General features: G+C 38.3%; 2 protein-coding genes across 3 annotated transcripts in view; one reads left to right on the top strand and one right to left on the bottom strand.

The window, feature by feature from the left end:
• The first annotated feature begins 4753 nt into the window (after positions 1–4753).
• Positions 4754–10071, top strand: LOC139960664 (uncharacterized). The gene is made up of 5 exons (XM_071959216.1): positions 4754–4969; positions 7231–7385; positions 7754–7881; positions 8778–8923; positions 9625–10071. Exons 1-5 carry the CDS (start codon positions 4890–4892, stop codon positions 9785–9787), a joined length of 672 nt encoding a protein of 223 aa, XP_071815317.1. The 5' UTR covers positions 4754–4889; the 3' UTR covers positions 9788–10071.
• A 137-nt stretch (positions 10072–10208) lies between these two features.
• LOC139960662 (TATA-binding protein-associated factor 172-like) overlaps positions 10209–23417 on the bottom strand; it is a 46745-nt gene continuing 33536 nt past the window's right edge. For both annotated transcript variants that reach the window (XM_071959213.1, XM_071959211.1), the window contains exons 32-41: positions 23017–23158; positions 22166–22296; positions 21354–21470; positions 19645–19793; positions 18423–18545; positions 17437–17514; positions 15676–15805; positions 14401–14492; positions 13504–13612; positions 10209–12631 (exon numbers count right to left, since the gene is read on the bottom strand). In XM_071959213.1, coding sequence (XP_071815314.1) covers positions 12482–12631; positions 13504–13612; positions 14401–14492; positions 15676–15805; positions 17437–17514; positions 18423–18545; positions 19645–19793; positions 21354–21470; positions 22166–22296; positions 23017–23158 — 1221 coding nt within the window. In that variant the 3' untranslated portion in view covers positions 10209–12481. The remainder of the gene's footprint in view (positions 12632–13503; positions 13613–14400; positions 14493–15675; positions 15806–17436; positions 17515–18422; positions 18546–19644; positions 19794–21353; positions 21471–22165; positions 22297–23016; positions 23159–23417) is intronic.

Here is a 23417-nt window from a genome sequence, read left to right as displayed (position 1 = left end):
CACAATGTGCAATGGACATGGATTTGTGTGTGTGGAGGGAGAGGGGGCTACTAGGTAGGAAAGACCCATTGAAGACATGGGAACATGTTTTAAGGATTGCCATGAACACTATATGTGGCTTTAATGTCTTACAGGCCTATCAAATTAAATATTTTGTGTCAACTTACACATAGGCAACATTAGGGGACATATTCATATGTTGAAGACGTGCTATTAGCCACTGTGCCCCTGCTTATCTTGAACCCTGGTCCATCTTATTTCAAGGAATTTATAGTTGAGGTTGCAAAACATTTGCCTAGCTCACTGTATCCCTACATGACCTTTGGATAAATATTCCATACTACTTAGCTCACAGTGTCCAATGGGCATATAAGTGGAAGGGGGGGGGGGGGTACTAAGTAGGACAGACCTGCATTGGAATCATGTGTAACTAGGCTATACCAAAGTTCAAACACAAGCGTTAAAATGCCTCAGAACTCAATTTTTTTTATAAGTAAATATTATATGTACTTGCCCAATGTTAAATGAATGGTGGTTATGACATTCAGCACACAGCCAAGTCCAGTAACACCAAGTTTGTCACTGGACCTGTATTGGGGTACACTTCAATCCAAACATCACAAAAGACATTTTTTTGTATATGTACGCAGTTGTCAAACTCATTATCAATCACTACATGAAATATCAAACCTTTTCTTACCTGTCAAGGTTTTGTGTGTTGTTTCAGGAGATGACTACTGTCACAGGAGCTTGTTTCAGATTCTGTAAAATTTTCACAACTTTCCTCATCTTGTGGAACTGAAAGATATGTGCAAAAGGTCATGAAGAATTTGTAGCTACAGAGTATACATTGCATAATTATTTAAGAATGAAACAGATCCAACAGTAAGCTAATGGGGTCTTACTTTACCAAGTGCTGTAACGTTAGCTAGGCATTTTGGACTAGTCACTGACCATAACTGTGTGTTATGGTTTATCAAAGGTGGAAGCTGTTTAACCAATCGTCAGCCAAATACCCAGAATTTGTAGCAAAGTATATACTGCACCCGTAATATATATTGTCATATTTTCCGAGAGTATTTTTAACTCATAGAGACAGATATTTTGACTATTTATTTCTTCATTGTTGTTTACATTTTAGACTGTTGAACAGTGGCTTAATAAATTGGACAGATCATTAAATGTTTTGTTTAGTGTAATTTCAATAAAACTACTGTACTGTTTTTTTGCGTGCTTTGGGCGCTGTTATTAGACCTCCTAATCAAAGGTTTATTCTATACTAATGAGGTTATATTCATTGTTGCGGTTGGATTAACTAAATCCTTTTGTCTCGATGATTTGTGTTTCAAGGGTTTTAAGTTTTGTTCTGCTTGAACCTTTTATTTATTTACCATTTCGTCAACACAGCTAGTTGAGACTAGTTTCAAGGTGTTTCGTCAACAAAACTTGGTATTGCATTCTGAGGATTCCACTGAGATAAGTGTCAAGATGTTTCGACAACACAGCTAGTTGAGGCTAGTGTCAAGGTGTTTCGACAACAAGACTTGGTATTGCATTCTGAGGGTTTCACTGAGATAAGTGTCAAGGTGTTTCGACAACACCAGCTAGTTGAGGCTAGTTTCAAGGTGTTTCGACAACAAAACATGGTATTGCATTCTGAGGGTTTCACTGAGATAAGTGTCAAGATGTTTCGACAACACAGCTAGTTGAGGCTAGTGTCAAGGTGTTTTGACAACAAGACTTGGTATTGCATTCTGAGGGTTTCACTGAGATAAGTGTCAAGGTGTTTCGACAACACAGCTAGTTGAGGCTAGTGTCAAGGTGTTTCGATTACAAGACTTGGAATTGCATTCTGAGGGTTTCACTGAGATTAAATTCAAGGTGTTTTGACAACGCAGCTAGTAGCCTAGTTGAGACTAGTTTCAAGGTATTTCCAAAACAAAACTTGGTATTGCTTTCTGAGGGTTCCACTGTGATAAGTGTCAAGGTGTGTCGACAACACAGCTAGTTGAGGCTAGTTTCAAGGTGTTTCGACAACAAAACTTGGTATTGCATTCTGAGGGTTTCACTGAGATTAGTGTCGAGGTGTTTCGACAACACAGCTAGTTGAGGCTAGTTTCAAGGTGTTTCGACAACAAGAAATTGTTATTGCAAGAAATTGTTATACAATAAATTGGTATTGCTTTCTGAGGGTTTCACTGAGATTAGAGTCAAGGTGTTTCGATAACACAGCTAGTTGAGACTAGTTTCAAGGTGTTTAGACAACAAAACTTGGTATTGCATTCTGAGGGTTCCACTGAGATAATATCAAGGTGTTTCGACAACACAGCTAGTTGAGGCTAGTGTCAAGGTGTTTCGACAACAAGACTATTCTGAGGGTTTCACTGAGATTAGTGTCAAGGTGTTTTGACAACGCAGCTAGTTGAGGCTAGTTTCAAGGTGTTTCGACAACACCAGCTAGTTGAGACTAGTTTCAAGGTGTTTAGACAACAAAACTTGGTATTGCATTCTGAGGGTTCCACTGAGATAAGTGTCAAGATGTTTCGACAACACAGCTAGTTGAGGCTAGTGTCAAGGTGTTTTGACAACAAGACTTGGTATTGCATTCTGAGGGTTTCACTGAGATAAGTGTCAAGGTGTTTCGACAACACAGCTAGTTGAGGCTAGTTTCAAGGTGTTTCGACAACAAAACATGGTATTGCATTCTGAGGGTTTCACTGAGATAAGTGTCAAGGAATTTCGACAACACAGCTAGTTGAGGCTAGTGTCAAGGTGTTTCGATTACAAGACTTGGTATTTTTAGGGTTTCACTGAGATTAAATTCAAGGTGTTTTGACAACGCAGCTAGTAGCCTAGTTGAGATTAGTTTCAAGGTATTTCCAAAACAAAACTTGGTATTGCTTTCTGAGGGTTCCACTGTGATTAGTGTCAAGGTGTGTCGACAACACAGCTAGTTGAGGCTAGTGTCAAGGTGTTTCGACAACAAAACTTGGTATTGCTTTCTGAGGGTTCCACTGTGATTAGTGTCAAGGTGTGTCGACAACACAGCTAGTTGAGGCTAGTGTCAAGGTGTTTCGACAACAAGACTAATTGGTATTGCTTTCTGAGGGTTCCCCTGAGATTAGTGTCAAGGTGTTTCGATAACACAGCTAGTTGAGGCTAGTGTCAAGGTGTTTTGACAACAAGACTAATTGGTATTGCATTCTGAGGGTTCCACTGTGATTAGTGTCAAGGTGTTTCGACAACACAGCTAGTTGAGACTAGTTTCAAGGTGTTTCGACAACACAGCTATATAGTTAAGGCTAGTGTCAAGGTGTTTCGACAACAAGACTATTCTGAGGGTTTCACTGAGATAATTGTCACAGAGGTGTTTCGACAACGCAGCTAGTTGAGGCTAGTTTCAAGGTGTTTCGACAACGCCAGCTAGTTGAAACTAGTTTCAAAGTGTTTAGACAACAAAACTTGGTATTGCATTCTGAGGGTTCCACTGAGATAATATCAAGGTGTTTCGACAACACAGCTAGTTGAGGCTAGTGTCAAGGTGTTTCGACAACAAGACTATTCTGAGGGTTTCACTGAGATAATTGTCACAGAGGTGTTTCAACAACGCAGCTAGTTGAGGCTAGTTTCAAGGTGTTTCGACAACGCCAGCTAGTTGAGACTAGTTTCAAGGTGTTTAGACAACAAAACTTGGTATTGCATTCTGAGGGTTCCACTGAGATAATATCAAGGTGTTTCGACAACACAGCTAGTTGAGGCTAGTGTCAAGGTGTTTCGACAACAAGACTATTCTGAGGGTTTCACTGAGATTAGTGTCAAGGTGTTTTGACAACACAGCTAGTTGAAGCTAGTGTCAAGGTGTTTCGATTACTGTACAAGACTTGGTATTGCATTAAATTTCACTGAGATTAGTGTCAAGGTGTTTTGACAACGCAGCTAGTAGCCTAGTTGAGACTAGTTTCTAGGTGTTTCCAAAACAACTGTGATTAGTGTCAAGGTGTTTCGACAACACAGCTAGTTGAGGCTAGTGTCAAGGTGTTTCGACAACAAAACTTGGTATTGCATTCTGAGGGTTTCACTGAGATTAGTGTCAAGGTGTTTCGACAACACAGCTAGTTGAGGCTAGTTTCAAGGTGTTTCGACAACAAAACTTGGTATTGCTTTCTGAGGTTTCCACTGAGATTAGTGTCAAGGTGTTTCGACAACACAGCTAGTTTAGGCTAGTGTCAAGGTGTTTCGACAACAAAACTTGGTATTGCATTCTGAGGGTTTCACTGAGATTAGTGTCAAGGTGTTTCGACAACGCAGCTATACAGTAGTTGAGGCTAGTTTCAAGGTGTTTCGACAAGAAAACTTGGTATTGCATTCTGAGGGTTTCACTTACTGTACCAGGACAAAGTGATTCAAACACTTGGAATGCCATGCAGAGTGTTTCAATTACGGCATCACAGACACAGTGATTCAAACACCTGTTACAGCAAACTGAGTGTTTCGTGTACCAACTTTACCTAGGGCCTAGATCTGAGGGTTTCGCTTACCTTAGTGATGCAAACAGTTAGTACCGCAAACTCAGTGTTTCGTTTCCATAATTTCTTGACTTGATTTTATGCATTTCGATTTAACAATGCTCTAAAAGTAACTAACAACTTCACCTCTATCCCCAACACATCCCAAAACTCCATAATACGATCAGCGAATCCGAAACGGAAGTGACGTTAGAGGTCAACTAGCTGCGTTGTCGAAACACCTTGGAACTAACCTCAGCCGTTTACCAACAGCGAGGCATACTCTTGCGCAATACACGTTTTCAGTGTTTCTTGATCGTGTTCTTTGAAGTCCTTTGTTTCCTCTGTATCGTAGCAAGTCGGCTGACAAAAACACTTGGAAAAATGGCTGATCGTTTTCGACAGAAGAACCCTAAAAATAGGAAGACAAAAATTAAGCTTGTCTTCGACGAAGAAAGCAGGAAGTATGGTGTTTGTTTGTTTCTCCGTGGTCATGTGTTCTATTCATGTACTGATTTTATGAGTACTAGTTTTGCGAAACTGTGCGTGATGCGTAAATTGAACGTTCGGCCTCTCCACTTTATTGCTGGCAGCGGGTGTATTATTATACCAAATAAAATTGATATTGCGTCTATTAACCCGGTCGTCGGTTAAATAAGAATGTTGCTTCTGTTTTTGTACACGACCATTAGTCTAGCTAACGGGACAAACTAAAACGAATGACAGCGAATGACCGAATGACAATTGACTTTGTACAGGGTTAATTATCACTTGCGAATGACAGCGAATGACATCGAATGACAGCGAATGACAACGAATGACAACGAAGGACAGTGTTGAGTGGAGATAGAATGATTAACAGAGTGGAGTTATTGGTTTTCTGCGCAAAAATGATTTGAGGAAAATCGCATGGTAATAGGGTTTTGGTGTAATTGACGGATAGAAACCACAGGAAAGATTTTGTTTGAGAATGCGCTTGAGTGCTGTGCTTTTTACCTCTGTAGATTTATATAGAAAGATAACTGAAGCCGTTTCAAGATTATAGTATTGTTAGTTTCTAACAATTAATATCGGAAAAATGACGTTAAATTTACTTTTTAAAATCAGACTTACAATTTCGCTTGCTATAAGGTACGTTTTTATCTTGTGCGTAGTTTACTAGATCTAGATACCCATGAAGTCTGAACTGTGATATCCAGTTGAAGCAAATGTCTGTGCTGTCATTACTGTCATTTGTTTTAGTTAACGCAATTTTTTAGTGTGTACAACATATTGTCATTCGTTACGTGTAACGCAATTGTCATTCGTTTTAGTAACACCCTAGCTAACTACATACAAAGTGGCTATTGTTACGACTAGTCGTAAGAATAATTTCCGACTACGCATGCGCAGTTGCTATTTTCATGACCAGGCGTACTATTTTTACGACGAGGAGTAACAATAATTTCCGGTTAGGGTTATGGTAAGGGTTAGGATCGAGTTTTAGGGTTATGTTTAGGGTTAGGGTTACCCCTACTACATGCGCAGTTGCTTTATTTACTTTACTACTCTTGAATTTGCCTTTGTCGTAAGAATAGTTTATAAATAATTGTTACGACTCGTCGTAAGAATAGCCACGGCCAACTACATAAGCATTGCACTGGTCTTATCAGACTTTACCCAACAATCTGTGAAATAAGTAGCCTAGGCTATGCCATTTTACATATTGAAAATATATGTTAAGTTTATGTTACACAAAGGCAAGTACCAAATAATTAAACAGGAGTAAATGGTTATATTGCATATTTATCACATAGTACAACATGCAGTAGACACCATTACTGATCTTCATTAGTGGTGCAGCTTTGCCAGAGTGCCATTTCTAATTTGCTAATCCGGAAAAAGCCACAACCAAAAGTCTGCAATTTTGAAAGTCGTATCCCCCCCCCATCCTTTTTTGCTGGTTGTAATTTTCAAGAAAAAAAATCTCATACTTGGTCATGTTAACTATTTTTGTCTAGATGATATGATAACTGTTGACCTAAGTTAGTGAAATGTCACAGGGATTACATAGCTATGTGGTTGGCTACCAGGTGTCATGTATGTATTTTAGATCCTCCTGCAAGCAGGAACTTGCGAAGAAGCCATCATTGGCCTATCAAAGCTGCAAGCTAACCCAAGTCCGTCTCTTAGATTCATATGTTAAGGTCCATGATTATGAATTGTCAACAACTCTGTAACTGGGCGACAAACATTAATCTTGGAGTAACTCGAACAGGGGACCTTATTATCCTCGCAGGAGGATCTAAAATACATACATACATACATATGAAACTAGCCTTTGCTGTGCAGGTAAACAGTGGGGGTTAGAGTTATTATTAATATTATTATTATTATTAATACACAAGATTTATATAGCGCCTTATTCAATTAAAAAATTGCTCTAAAGCGCTTTACAGCGCTTTAGAGTTTAAGATAGTCTATAACTATAATGGCTAACAACCTGCTAGAAGCACCTTGGGGGGGGGGGGTGATATAATTGAAGGTCATTTAAGATTTAATGAAACCCTTTGCTAGCTGCATGAATGAATCTATGGAAATATTGAGAATGGTAGAATGTTTAATATGCATATAAGTAGGCTGTAGCCAAATAGAATCAGCTACTTTAACCTGAATGACACTTTACATACAAGAAGTAAATCACTTGCTATTAGTTATTGGCATTTTACACTTTTTGTACATGTAGTGAATTCCTGACTGGCTTTCATAAAAGAAAATTGGAGAGGAAGAAATATCATCAAGACAAGTTAGCTGCACAACATAAAGACCAAGTAAAGCAGATGAGAAGGGAAAGGAAGAAGGCTATGGAGGAAAGTTTTCCTCTGGATATTACTTTTCGTGGTTTGTATAATTTTCTCGAGAGAATTACAATTTTGCCATCGGCAGAAAATTCTGTTATGTTTAACGCAGTGTAATGCAATTACTTTCATGAGAACTACATTACAAACATTTCTTTTGACTTTACAGTACTTACGGCTATTTCCTAGCTCATGATATCGTGTCTCACTTATTAAATTGGTCTGAAATTCAACCCAAACTATGCTGATCATTCTAGTGTGACATTTTTTCGAAGCAGTTTCTGAGTCATTCTGGTCTTCTGCAGACTACTTAGTTTATAGGAAATGTTTCACCTTTTTGTACTATTTAACTTTTTTTAGACTATTAATGTTATTTGCTTTTATGCTCTATAACATTAATTATTTTTTCAGAGGAAATGATGAGGAATGATCTGTCGAAGAAAGCAGATGTTCATGAGTTGCCTGATCACACTGTCACAGTCACATCTGTCACTGATATTGACCTCAATCCAGAAGGTCAACATCTTGGTTTGAATGAGGTAACAAATCTACTGTCCCTGTCTCACCCTCTGAGGTTCATATTCTGAATATCTTGTGAAATAATGAGGTCATGTTTCCTTATTCAACTTGATGTATTCAGTGTTTTTGTAGTGTTGATTTAATTCCTCTTATTTATACCACCTCAAAGTTCATTCAGCCTTGTTGTTGTTTGATTCGTTTGTACGCTCCCATTCATTCAGTAAGACTCCATACTATGTAAAGGTGATTTACTATCTTGTTAGTTTGCCTTTGATAAATATCCAAATGCAAAGAGTTTCATGTTAAAATCAGCCAACACAGGAATCTTGTACTAATTGCCTTTGTCCTCGGTATCATCCAAACTTCATGTTAAATTTCCAACACAGGAATCTTGTACTGATTGCCTTGTCCTTGGTATCATCTGAACAGGTTTCATATTGAAATCACCAACACAGGAATCTTGAGCTGACTGCCTTTGTCATTGGTATCATCTGAACAAGTTTCATGTTAAAATCAACCAACACAGGAATCTTCTACTGATTGTCTTTGCCCTTGGTATCGTCTAAAATTATCCAAAATACTCTTTCTGCTGCACCTCAGTAATAGTGTAGAATTGTATTAGTTTAATTATTAGATACTGTATGCCGCAAATGATTGATTACGGTAAACCTTTTGTTTGTATTTTCATACAGAACATTGGTGTCTTCACCATTATGAGAAGAGGGTCAGGAGGGGGGGGGGTATATTTTAATTCCAAAGCTGTTATGCATTTAAAATTCAGTGCTGAACCCAATACAATAATACTTGGATGGTTAGTACCACAAAAAAAAGACTTTTGAAACAGCCAGTTTTTGTAAAAATCTCAAAATTATGAGGCAAACAAGATAAGTTTTAACATCTTTTTAAAATGTTTCAGGTGGAGTATGAGAGTGAACCTGAGGAAGAAGAGGAGGAGGAAGAGGAGGATGATTTTGGATTTCCTAAAAACTTTGAGGAGGCGAGCAAGAGGGTAATGAAAAAGAAAGAGGAGCCACCAGAAGAAAATGAGGAAGAAGCAGCCAGGTTTGTGAAATATTATAATATCCATTATCCTGAAGTATTAATGGTCCTGATAGGGATGCAAATTTAGCTCACAGCTCAAATAACCCCATAGGGGAAATTATTGGTCTTTGGCACTGAATGACCCACCTCCCTCCCCCCCCCCCCCTTCACTTGAAACATGGGCTGCTAAAGACATGTGCTTATTTGAACCCATAATCTCTTAGTCCACTTCTAAAGTTTGCATCATATGTTTTTAATCTTTTTAATTTTTGTATAAATTAAAATTGTGGACAAGTTCCCAAGATTGATCATATTGTTTTCTTGCTGGGGGAGGGGCTGTATTGGTGTTTTCTTTTCAGTCAGTGTATTTTAAATCCTTAGATATATAAATAAATGAAACAAAAGGAAAGAAAGAGGCAGGAGTGACTATATCTATACAAAATATGCATACTCAAATATGACAATATCATTCAATATTTGTTATTTTAACAATAGATTATGATGCAAATACATTGTGCAGTAATTACAAGATGGAAGGAAGAAAAAACAAAATATGCCAAGTGCAAGAATATCTGAGTTGCTATTTTAACAATAGATTATGATGCAAACACATTGTTCAGTAATTAAGAGAAGGAAGGAAGAAAAAACAGAATATGCCAAGTGGAAGAATATCTGAGTTTAAATTATTCTGCATTTGATCTCCTTTGCTCTTCCTCTGATAGAATGGAAGCTCGTATCAAGAGGCAAAAGATATTTGACCGACAGAGGAAGGTCAAGCAGAAGATGAGACAGAAGAAGAGGAAAACGCCGTCGGCGATTCGAGGCAAGAAGGGAAAGAAAGTGGCCACGAGTAGGAAGCACATCAATTACCATAAGAAAAGATAACCTTTGACCCGGTGGAAATCACAAACTTTGAACTCGTATCCCAGGGAAACGGTGCGTTTACTCTCTGTGACATGAGCTCCTGGGAAACTCTTACAATGTATATCAGAAGCAGTTGATGTGACCGAAAATGTTAAGGGCATTAAATGTTCTGATTTGAAGTGAAGTTCTTACCTAGGAGAATGGAAGGGATTCCTTTGTGTACAATCTCTCCAGACTCAAGCCTGTGTTGGGTTCCCTGCTGAGGTCTGTGGCACAGTTGCCATCCACCACAAACCCCCTCCCCCCCTCCCCAAAACAAAAAGTAGAACTTTCCTTTCTGTGTTGCTCAGGAATAATGTAATGTGGACTATATAACTGAAGGAGGTGGTACCATGTTAGCATTCTGTGTACACAGAACCTTAGTGTTCACAATTTTATGAGGAATAAATTTGGATATATCAGCTCTAAATCACTTCATATAGCATATATGTTTTATGCCACCTGCAGAAGTGTGGATGGGGGGGGGGGGGGGGTTGGGTGGAAGGTCTTTTTGTTAGATCCCATGGGTTCTGTGTGAAGATGTCTTTACATCTATCTATCTTTGAGATATCACTTTTATTGATCCATTAAGAAAATGTAAAGATGAATGGATGATACAAAATTACTTGAAGGAAACTGGATATGGAATATGTTTATTCAAAAGAAATTATGGTCATGATTAATTTTGCCCCAAATATTATCTTCAAATCTTCAAATGTATGTTACTGTATAGTAACTTCATGTTCCCCGTAACTTCGCATCCTGCGGTATGTGTATTTTTTTTTTTTGAGAGTCAAATTGTAACCACTGTTTTTTTTAAATGCAACTAAACATTTTCTTGACCTCTATGAAAATGGCCAAAATTGCCTATTTGAATCAAAGTAAGTCATATTTTATATTCTGAAGCACATAAGTTTAGCCCACTGTTGCTAGGGGCAATATGTCTCCTTGTTTTGTGCATTATGAAATTAACAAGTATTTAACCTTTTCCATTCTGGTGGAAAATATGATCATTACCATCACCTTGGACAATAACATTCATGTCCCTAGCATATGTATACTGTGCAACCTAAACTGTACTATTTGCAATTTGCAATAACAAGTATGAAGTAGACCATTTCCTGCATTTTGTTGTCTGTTTCTTTGTTCACACATTTTTGCTGATCATTCTACAATCACTCTAGCAACTTTTACATAATTTTATACTTCTCATAAATGAATAACAAAAATATGGTATAAACCCTTTTTCAATAGCATCTTGACCTGCCCTTATCAACTGACCCAATTCCTTGGCAACCCAGAAGTTCAGATCCAAGTTGATCACATGACAGATCACATGATAAATTATTTACTATAGATAATTTTCTTAATTATTCCTGTTTGTTTAAGAGAAGGAATCTTTGTAATCATCTAGTGCTTTGGTCTAACCTAATGTTTGGGAGGCTGCATCACAATTTCGGGCACCTATTTAAATTCAGGATATCACAAACTGACTCTTTGTCAATAGCATATCAGTTCTCAGCAAAACCCAGGTTTACTAGGGTGGCAAACTCAAAGAAAATGGTTTAAAAGTTATCATGACCAAGTTCCTGTTGTGTGGCAGATCATAGGGACAGTCATGACAGGACAGAAAAGTTCAATACTGATATGACAGGAATATTTAAAATGTTAAGAGGATGTTGTAAAATTTTACTACACAACTTTTAGCAGTTACTCTGTTGTATCAAGTTGCAGTTTAATGTGTCAACATTTTGGCATTGGTATGACCGTAGTGTCAACTTGTCCGTGTGCAGTTCCATGAAGACTCGAGAAGTCAGCCTATCTGTGATGGCATATATACTTTAGCAATGTCCCATCAGTCTTTAGCTAAAAAAAACTTTTACATTAGTCACCTTTAATATCTTTCCACATTTATTTCATTTTAAACAAGTTCCATCTGAGTAACTGTCATTAGACAACAGCAGTTTGTGAGTTTGTAAAGAAATTTATGCAATCGTCCAGATTTTATTCGTAAATGTGTCCTGAGTGCTATCCCAGGATTCAACCAATTTAATTTAAACCACTCCTGTAAGAGAGTTCATCTACTTCATATGATATAGGCCTAGCTGACGACATCCTACCACGACAGTTCAATGCAAAGAGGATAAATGCAGTTAGTTTTGTGTTCAACCAGATTTGGAGTCATCCAGGTGATATTCATCCATCTTCTGACTGCTATCAAGAAAATTCTCTAGAAGCAGACCGAGCTGATGACTTCATTCTGCCACAATTTATGTTCATCTAAGAGGATATTAAACTCTTAGATAAATATGAGTTTATGTCCATCCAGACTTGAAGTCATCCAAGTTATATTCATCTGTGTTTTGACTGCTATCATAGAGTTTGTTCAAGATGTTTCTTCCCAAATACACTGATGACAGCCCACAACCGTTCACTTTAAATAGCAAAACAAAGTCATCCAAGTGATATTCATCCTTTCAAAGACTTCTTAATCCCAGAGTTCATCCAAGCTATCTATTACTGTCTCACCTATGACAGTCCACAACAATTGTTTTATTTGAGAGAGCCGATGAAGTCATCAAGATTGTATTCATCCATGTACTGGCTGCTGTCCCAGAGTTCATCCTAGCTATCTATTACTGTCTCACCAATGACAGACAGTCCACAACAATTGTTTTATTTGAGAGAGCCGATGAAGTCATCTAGATTGTATTCATCTGTGTACTGGCTGCTGTCCCAGAGTTCATCCAAGCCACTCAACACTGACTGCACTGAAGACGGTTTTTCTGGTTCCTCCATTTTACCGGTTGGTCCTCCATCGTTGTCCTATGAAAAATCAAACCAAAGGTCACATCCGTTGGAAAATCAACCCAAGTGGGATAGCTAGTTCTTATTCAAGTGACCCATCTGCACCCCTTTCCCCTACACACACTCTAAAAATGACCATATACAACATCACATCCACACGAAAAATATTGGGGGTAGGCAAGGGGTGGCCAGTTGCTCATGTTAAAATACCAAGTATTTTTGAAGGAGGATCTTGCCTTTACACTTGTTCTTCTTCTCGAACATCCATCTATCCCAACTCCCTCGCCCCCCTCCCTTTCCCCAATATCCACTGTGACTCTAATGGGGGTGGAGGTGGGATGGGTGGTGGTTGTGTTACAGTGCAATGTGCATTCATAGAGAGATTATGATGTCTCTTTACTTCCCTAATCTACAGACCCACTCCAACTCCCCCCTCAACTTGCCAACACCCACACCCTCCCTATCTCCTCCCACTTGCCAGCACACACACACCCTCCAATCCCCCTCTCACTTGCCAGCACACACACCCTCCAATCCTGCTCCCACTTGCCAGCACACACACACCTTCCCTATCTCCTCCCACCTGCCAGCACACAAACCCCCTCCAATCCCCTCCAACTTGCCAATGCACAAACACCGTCCCTATCTCCTCCCACTTGCCAGCACACACACCCTCCAATCCCCCTCCCACTTGCCAGCACACACACCCTCTATTCCCCTCTCACTTGCCAGCACACACACACCTTACGAATGGACCTACTTGGCAGATGAATCACAACACTATATTTTAACACATTATTTTAAATTTCCTTGAGCAGACCTTAACCCCATATTTAATAGTTACACGCTTGTGTATGTAGTGCTAGGATGATGATGATGATGGTACCTACCTTATTGATTTGAAACAGATCCAAGAGCTGGTCCGTACCCATCGACTGGAGGCTGGAATTCTCTTGACTGATAACAGTGTTGGCAATATTCAACTTAAACTTCTGTAATCTGTTAATGGGTAAAGAAATTATGAGCACTCAGGGAGATATCTAATGTACTGTGAGAGCACTGTGAAATACAGACCATTATGGTATGCATGACCAACTGAATGGACACGGGCGACAAATTTTCATTTAAATTGCTCAATGTTAAAACGAAGTTCCATGTTTTGAAAATGAACAAATGAAAATGAAGTTTCCTTTTACCAAACGCACAAGCTGCATATCCAACCAACTGCTTTAAATACCGCTCAATAGTCATCTTTCATGACTTTTCAAATGATGCTCAATACATTTGTAAAGTATTTCATAATGCTTTTCCTCACTTCATAATGATGCTCAATACATTTGTAAAGTATTTCATAATGCTTTTCCTCACCCCATCATGATGCTTAATACATTTGTAAAGTATTTCATAATGTTACTCTCACCCCATAATGATGCTTAATACATTTCTAAAGTATTTCGTAATGCTTCTCTTATCCCATAGTGATGCTCAATACATTTGTAAAGTATTTCATAATGCTTTTCCTCACCCCATAATGATGCTCAATAAATTTGTAAAAGTATTTCATAATGCTTTTCCTCACCCCATAATGATGATCCATACACTTGTAAAGTATTTCATAATGCTTCTCTCACCCCATAATGATGCTTAATACATTTGTAAAGTATTTCATAATGCTTTCCACACCCAATATGATGCTAATACATTTGTAAAGTATTTCATAATGCTTCTCTCGCCCCCATAATGATGCTCAATACATTTATAAAGTATTCCATATTGCTTTTCCTCACCCCATAATCTTCTCCTCCAAGGTACCCTTTGTTATCAGCCGGTAGACATTCACCACCTTCTTCTGACCGATACGATGAGCTCTGTCCATTGCCTGCAACAATCAGAGACAAATACCACAGTGTTGCGTCAAACAGAATATGTGACTTTTCATAACTTAAAAAGTCGAGATGTCCCCCATTGGTCTAGTTAAAATACATGTTAACCTTTATGTCAGTGTTAAAGCACATCCAATACAAAAAATGTTGCTTTTAAATATGTTTCCAAATTATGTAACCAGTCCAAAACACCATACTGGTATATACGTATATACTCTAACACATAGAACATGTAATTCTAGGCCATAAAAATCTGATGTTTTGCCACTGAGGTTTGTGCATCTGAGGAATTGACCTGATGGTCTGTGGGTTAGACTAGTAATCCAGTCACTTTAATTGATGAGCCTCAAATGTTATAATGGGACATTCTCCAAATATAAAAATGACATAGAAATTCAACCTGGATGGCTAACACTGTTTCCTAAGAGCCCACAACATTTTATGATCACCTTTTTACCTAAGTCCATACTTTGAGTCAATGCCAACTCTCCTGATCGGGATTTGAAAATATTTGACAGAGTGACCGTTTTATTTCTTATTCCTAATTTGTATCATTTTGCAAAAAAAAATGTGGCATTGATGAGTTTAGTTCAAGACTTATGTACAAAGAGGTATACTGAGAAGACAATATGGAATCTAAATTACAAATATTTATTTTTCTACATAATTACTTGTACAGTCAAACTCAGTGCTGTATAGGCCTCATAGTATGATTCTCCAAGCTACCCTAAAATTATGAATGCCCCCTTAACAGCCCACCCCTGCTCTCACAAACTGACAATGAATAGTATGCTTCCAGTGTAAGACTAATATTTATCACATTGTTCAGGAAAGTGACAAGACAAATCCATCTGTTTAACAGTGACAAAAGCATTCTTTTACAACTGCACGCACAAAACAGAGGAGTATTCAACTATATTTCCTAGTTTACGAACCTGAAATATCCAACAGACATTTGGGGCCACGGTTTATTGCAAATTAATGTTTTTGGATCATAACCTTCAATATTTGTACGATAAATTTAATTTCTGTTTCGATTTCACATCTGATTTGATAAGATTTATTGAATCAACTTTTATATGTGTCTCAGTCCTTGCAGCTGTGCTAAAATTTGCTTTAAATATTAATATTTAAAAAACGAAAAATTAATTTGAAAACAAATATATTCTTTATGATCACCTGAAGATCTTTGGTTGGATTCCAGTCGTGTTCGACAAAGATGACGGTGTCTGCCCCAGTGAGGTTCAGACCGAGGCCTCCCACGTGTGTGGTCAACAGAAGGATATCAATGCTGGGGTCATTGTTGAACCTTCAATATCAGAGAGAAAACATTTGTGTTGTAGTCAAGTACTTTTATCAGAGTACTTGAGTCTCAAGTACTAGTGTCAGTGTACTGCAGTTTAGCATCCAAGTATTGGGTACCAGGTGTTCGAGTACAGCATCTTAGAATTGGAGGTACCGAGTACAAGTAGGCTACCTTTGCATCTTAGCACTTTTCCAGTACTTTCGATTCATCAAATATACAAGAACCTTATGAACCTTATGCTCCCTAACGATTGCAAAACAGCTGAATGCGATGACATTGCCCAGATTTGTTATTGCTTGGCAAAATTCAGAATGACAAAGTGGCAGTAGCAAGAAACTTCCTGATAATGTACACAACTTAGATTGTTAGACTGCATGCATGATACTAATTGTACCGTATGTTAGCAACATACATCACTTATTCATTCTTTATCTTCGTACAGCCTATACATATATGGTGATAAACTAGGCTACATGAATAATAAACTGCTGTCCCAGAGTCGTATGACTGTAGCAGGGTATAACAATACAATGCCAAACGGATCGAAAAACTATTCGGCTTCCTGGCGTAACGTCAGTTTTACATGACTAGTTTTACTATGTAAGTGCTCGTCATGAGCGAGTACCAAGTACTTTAAATCTAGTAGGCCTACAAGTCTGAGTACTTTAGCATCCTAGTTCGAGAACGGCAGGACGAATATTAGCAATTTAGCATACATACATATTAGACACTTATATAGCGCTGCTACATCCAGATCGTAGCGCTTTGACAACTTAGCCTTGGTCATTGGTAACTTGTCACACCTACACACCAAAGTGTGCACAATTCAATCAATCTCTCCTGGGGCACCACAGTGCACCACAACCACGTGTCCCCCGGGGGACTTTCCCATAGGGTGCAGCCACAAACCAGCGCACGCAACTATATTTACAGGTTACCTCGCAAGTCCCCATTTATACACCTGGGTGAAGAGAGGCAATGGAGATAAAGTGCCTTGCCCAAGAACACAACGCAATGATCTGGCCAGGGCTCGAACCTGTAATCCTAAGATCACCAGTCCACTGCCTTAACCACTTGACCCCCCCCACCCATCCGCATAGTTATCATTGAGTGAGAGTACTGGTACTTGCAAAGAAGTACTCGAGTTCTGAATACTTGTCAAGTATTACAACACAGGAAAACAAATTCTTTAAAGTTAGCTGTCAGTTCATTTTCATTTTACTTTTCACATATTAGTATCTCTTCAACATTCAAGGGTGACTAGGCTCCCATTGTAACTCCTCAATCAACTCGACCACTCTTATCAGGGGTGCTGGTAGTGGGTCAGATTTCCACCCCCGTCCTCACCCCCCCCCCCCACCCAAAAAAACGAGTGGTTGTTTAGTTAAAATTCAAATGCCTTATACATATTTCATAAATCTATTGTGTGAAGAAGCTTAACAATAAAGATTGGGTTTACTTATTTACACAATGCAAATCGAATATTTTGTAGAGACAATAATTTGCTTCAGACAAGCCAGCGATACCATAACATTGTGAACAGAATTTGTGATCATATCTGGAAATAATTGTACCGTTGTCTAGAATCTGATATTCACAATTTTGTACTACACTGAAAGATAATGGATAATTACCTCTGTACAACGCCATGTCTTTGGTTCATAGGCACGCTGCCATCCAGTCTGAGGTATGTCACAGATGGCATATGAGCTCTGAAAAGTAAGGAATACATCCATTCATAAAATAATCATAATAATAATTAACAGTACTTCTATAGCGCAACTTACAATAAAGTCTTGCCGCGCTGTACTTAACCCTGGTCATTGGTAACTTGTCACACCTACACAACAAAGCGTGCGCAATTCAAACAATCTCTCCTGGGACACCACAGTGCACCACAGCCACGTGTCTCCTGGGGGACTTCCCATAGGGTGCAGCCACAAACCAGCACACGCAACTATATTTACAAGTCACCTCGCAATAAAAGCTATGTAGAAAAAAAATTATGGACATTACTCAAAACAAAAAAGGAATCTTTGATTATGGACACAATATTCACCTAAAAAAAACTGCAAAACAAACAAATTTTGAAGTACTAAATAGTTACGTAGTTATAGGTAATGATGTGCCCTAGTTAATGATTCTGTGCTGGACAAGAGAGATTGATTAATAATTATAATCTAAAATAAACTGCTCTCTTTAAGAGCATCAAAGACTTCCTAAGAGAGGCCACCAACCACGAAAAGTGACTTTCATGTCCCTCCTTTCCACAGCTGAAACAAGGAACTGCAGTTTATTGATATTGACTCAATGAATAATTCCTCACCAGAATGGTAACCTCTTCCATTTGTTTATTTCACAAGTCCTTTTTTGATCATAGATTGGTCAGTGCAGGGGACTTAAACAAAAAACTAGATTAATCAATCCATTGCTTAAAGGGATACATAGATGAAGGCAATACATTCAAAATGGGTCTTACTTTAGATTAATCGATCCATTGCTAATTGGGTATACATCGATGAAGGAAATACATTCAAAATGGGTCTTACTTTAGATTAATCGATCAATTGTGCTAATACGGATAGATCAATGAAGGAAATACATTCAAAAAGGGTCTTACTTTAGAAGATCCTTCTCCACAATATCCAGCATGCCTTTTAGTTGACAGAAGAGAAGTACTCGATGCTGGCCCACCACTGACTCCTGGCTTTCCACTCCCACCCCACAGTCTTGCAGAAGTTGTCTTGATGGCGATGAAACAAAAAATGAAAAGAGGATGTTTTCATTTCACCGAAACGTAAACAAAGTTTTGTAAGAAGTTAATGCCAGGACGATGACAACGTGGTTGTTACACGAATGACCCAAAAGAAAGAGAAAAGTTTGCTCTCATCATAACAGTAAGTTAAACATGGAAAGATGGCAAGACTTGCCTTGAAGGATTCTGAAACCCGGGTACAGCCTTTAAGAGGATTATAAATGACAACTCACTATGGTGAAGAAATGCCAAGGGACAGAAACGATGTCTCTTTAGCTTTTATCTATTTGGACTCAAGAACTATTGTATGTATCTTTGTATTTTGGTCTGTGTGTTTTTTGGCATCGTGTCCATAGGCGTACATATCTTAAGACTGAGGAAACAGTAACGTGAAGGTAGTGTAGGATAGTGTCCAACACTACCTTCATGTTATACAACATTAGCTCAAGAGGAAGGAACAGGAAGGCAACGTTTAATGTCTAGACAACGGGCTTACTATTTACAGATTAACCCATAAGGTAAAACATCTCAAGTAGAGTTAGTATCAATTCGCTAAATCTTCTTTCTTTCATAGGAAACTTGTTATTTATCTGTCATCTTCTCTAACAATTTTCAGTGACATCAGGAATTTTGTGGCTTGAATACGAAGCTTCGTTAGTTGGAAATGAATATTTCCTGTCTAACCTCTGAAAATTGAAGCAAATTTTATCAAGCCGATACATTTTGGAAAATAAGTATACCTGTCTTGACTTTGGAAGGTTCAAAGCAGTTTTTATAATTATTTTGACTCAACGAGCTAACCATCTGCATGATCATGGTGCCAAAATTTGGTGGTGCCATGATTGTTCAAAAGATCTATAGTTATCTAGAGAAGGGACACATAACTACCTGGCAAAACTTAAAAACCTTTGACTCGAAGGACCCTCTAGTTCACGATTTACCGTGCAAGTGAATGATTGAATTAACAGGAGGTATGCTACCATAGCAGGGGAGTAGAATGTTGTTTGAGGTTTACGGATGAGAATTTCCTTTCAAGAATATTACAACATGGTACAAAAAGATGGACTTGATGCATGTGAAATCTCACCTCAGAGCAGCCAACTTTGGTGCATGCTGAATGTCACGCAGGGAGGACTTTTGTTGCTTCAACTTGGCATGGATCTCGACAAATTTCGGATGAGCTTCCGTCAGGACTAGAAGAGGATGATTGCACACTTTCCGTAAGTACTGTATGGCCTTTAAAGAAATACAAAAAGAGAACAAAAAGACAAAAATGATGTTTAATCCAGCCTAGGTTCTCACAATTTTTCACAAAATTAGCTATTTGGCTATAAAAATCAAATTCCCACCCACATTTCCTTGAAATAAATACATTAGCAACATTTATTGAGCAGGCAGAAATATGAAAATGACTTTTTTCTTCTTTCCACAGACGACAGCTAAATCCCCTTGCATATAGCCAGTAAACAGCCTGACTTTTGAGGCTTGATCATAAAATATCAAAGGTATAAAATGATATATAAATGATGTATGTTGTGCATGAACTCTCCTGTTTGGTCTACACTTATTTTTCAATGTAAGGCACTTCAGTCATCAACTTGCCGGAAAATATTTCCAGTTTAAAGCATTGGGAGGGAGACTCAGTTTTAGTTTACGGAGTCCTCCGTTAAGCTTTCCATTTAATTAAAACAAGGACAAAGCATATATAGCCATAATGTTGACCAAAATCATCTTTCCCAAGAAAAATAAGAATAGCTTTCAAATTAGGAAAATACGGTCCATTTTTTTTGTCGTAATAATTGACTTGATCCTTAAACAACATATACCCACCTCCCAAAACAGCACTGCTCATACTTTGCTTGACTTTACCTACGAACATTCTTTTGTTTCTTGCCCTCCACGTTCATGTGTGGAGTGTGGAGTCAACGTTCAATGAAATATTGCCTTTTTGAATCCAGCTGACATATCACAACTCACTTATACACACAGAAAGTAGACCACTAGTATTCAAACTGGGGGGTCGTGACCTTACTTAGCTCAAACTGAAGATTGCAACCTTATTCAGGGTTGTGTCCAAAAGCTTTGAAGGGTCGTCAAAGAATTTGAAGAAACGAAACATTGCAGACATCTGTGAAAAAATATTGAACTTAAATTGCTTCAAAAGCTGCAAGATATAACACCAATTTTCAACCAAGCACCTTTTAGTCACATAAAAAACTTCTCAGATCTGAGGATAATACTTCCTCCCCCTTAAGGCCCCTTTCATTAGCCATGACATTCTCCACTGGAGGGTCGTAAAGAGTGAGCCCGGTGAAGATTGTTATCAGCAAACAGAATACTTTGAATACTGGGGCCTTAGATGAAATCACCCAATGGTCTCCATGTATTATACTTTAACATAATCGCTCTCTCGGCCAATCTATTACTTGCCCTAAGGAGCCTACTGTACCTCATATCTGTGAAAAGGTCATGCAATAAAAATACTGTAAAAAATATGAGTTAAAAACAGTCTATGGGATTACTTCAGTTTAAAGAATCACTCTACAAGGATAATGCTGGGCTGATGATGTGAAAAAAAAGTACTATCTTCATTAATTACATAATTCTTGCAAAACCAGATCACATTTCAAAACAAAAATTCAAACAAGACTAGACGGTCTTGATGTGGCATTTCCTCACTATTTTGTTTGGCCAGCTAGATCGAGCTTAGTTGTCTTGAGCGAGATTCTGCATACGTCAGCTCGGAGATGACGCTCTGAATACGTCAATGAGGTGCATTATTTGAATCTCTCTTACCTGGAATATGTGACCCTTTGCGGTCACTGGAACACTAGACTCTCTTCCTTCTGTTGCTAATTTATCACTGATGCTTTGCTTGGCCCGTGTCTTAGCAAAATCTTCATAGAGTTCAATCTAGCGAAGGAGAGAAAAAAAATACAAATGAATGAACAATGTGAAAATTAGAGAAAACTTGCAAAAATGTTTACAGCTGACTGGTGCATTTGCCATATTCAAAAAATTATACTCAAAATATTTCAAATTAATTTTCAAGACATCATTAACTCACCAGTCATTCCAAGAAGAAGCTGGGACATACAGTATTAACATCCAAATTGTGTGAAGGACTCAATTATAAATGATTGCCAATTGCACATGTTTCTAATTATGAGACTCCATGAGCACAACTCAGCATATGATTTTTTGTAAATGAAATATTTTACATATGGAACCCAGTAATACCCTTGCATTTGACAGAGCAACATTCATTCATATAATCTCTTGAGATTGCCTTCTTGTTTGGCAGAATATCTGAAAAACTGTCACATCCTTCCCATAACATTTTCAAACAGCTTTGTAAAAAACCCCAGCTTTTTCCTGGTCGAGAAAAATGTCATAGACAAATCTGATGAACTGATGTTCCAATTCAGGTTTACCATGACATGGTGAGCCATGTGTGAACTTCTCTATATGCTAGTATCATGGTTAAACTACCAACACATGTGATTTTCACCAATGTTAACCTGCAAATTACGATGAGAGCATTGTGTCTATTTAATATTCCCAAAGTATTGAAATACCTAACTCGGTGACCTATATACAATGATTACCTGTAACGGACTGAGGTCACAGTAGTAATCCTGAATGATCTTTGGAGGGAGGTCGTCCAAGACGTCCTCCTTCAGCCTCCTCAGGAGGAACGGTAAAACCTGACGATGGAGGGCCTCCATGGCCAGAGCGCCTGGTGGAGAGAGAGAGAAAGAGAGAATGAATTAAAATTAATAATATTTATGGCGGAAGGGTTTCAATCAGGTCTCTCTAGACCTGGAGTGGGCAAACTATGGCCCGCGGGCCACATGCGGCCCGCCAGTGATTTTTTTGCGGCCTGTGAGATGTCTCAAGAAAAATTTTAAAATATTAATCTATTTTACATCATCACAAAAAACGAGTTAGCTGCTTAGAATTTATCGGCGCTAATGATGTTGTCAGGTAGGCCTATTATCCCCATTTATTATCAACTATACTGTATTGACATGTTTTTGTGAATGCAGATTTGGTACACACACCTATTGCTTGAAAGTCCTCGGAATCAAAGGTTTGAAATCAACAGCACGTCATTGGTTAGGTGCGGCCAAGTCAATTTTTCACTCCTTATTCTGGCCCACTCATTCAAAAAGGTTGCCCACCCCTGCTCTAGACTGTTATTTAATTGCACAGTATTATCCGTAAGGAAGAGCCATGGAGTAGAAATTCACCTAATTTACTTGTTATTCACATGATTAAAAGCTTTCTAATAACTTAACATTTACGTTATGGAGGAGAAACTACGTAAGTTGCATTGCCGATTACCACTGTGGGTTGTTGCATGACAAACGGTAATGTGGAGGAGGATGGGTACCATGGTAACACAAAGGGGAGGGGGAAGGGGAGGAATGCAGATCATAGCTGTAAGAGATTCTACCTGCTTCCTGTTCTCTGGATGAACTCTTTGCATCTCTGCTCTGCAAGATTGGTTTTGCAAATCTGGCTTGAAACTGTTTCTCGGTACCAAGGAAACCGGGCATCAGGAAGTCGAAAAGAGACCAGAGCTCCAAAACATTGTTCTACGGACAAACAAGAAGTACTGTTAGGTAATTTACCTGTATCTGTGTTCCTGACAGTATCGGTCTGTTAGATAATTTACCTGTATCGGTGTTCCTGACAGTATCAATCTGTTAGATAATTTACCTGTATCAGTGTTCCAGACAGTATCAGTCTGTTAGATAATTTACCTGTATCGGTGTTCCAGACAGTATCAGTCTGTTAGATAATTTACCTGTATCTGTGTCCCTGACAGTATCAGTCTGTTAGATAATTTACCTG

This window comes from Apostichopus japonicus, chromosome 19 (assembly GCF_037975245.1).
Source record: "Apostichopus japonicus isolate 1M-3 chromosome 19, ASM3797524v1, whole genome shotgun sequence".
In the NCBI taxonomy this organism is placed as follows: Eukaryota; Metazoa; Echinodermata; class Holothuroidea; order Aspidochirotida; family Stichopodidae; genus Apostichopus; species Apostichopus japonicus.
Note: the sequence above shows the minus strand (reverse complement) of the source record. Positions and strands in the feature narration are given on the sequence as shown.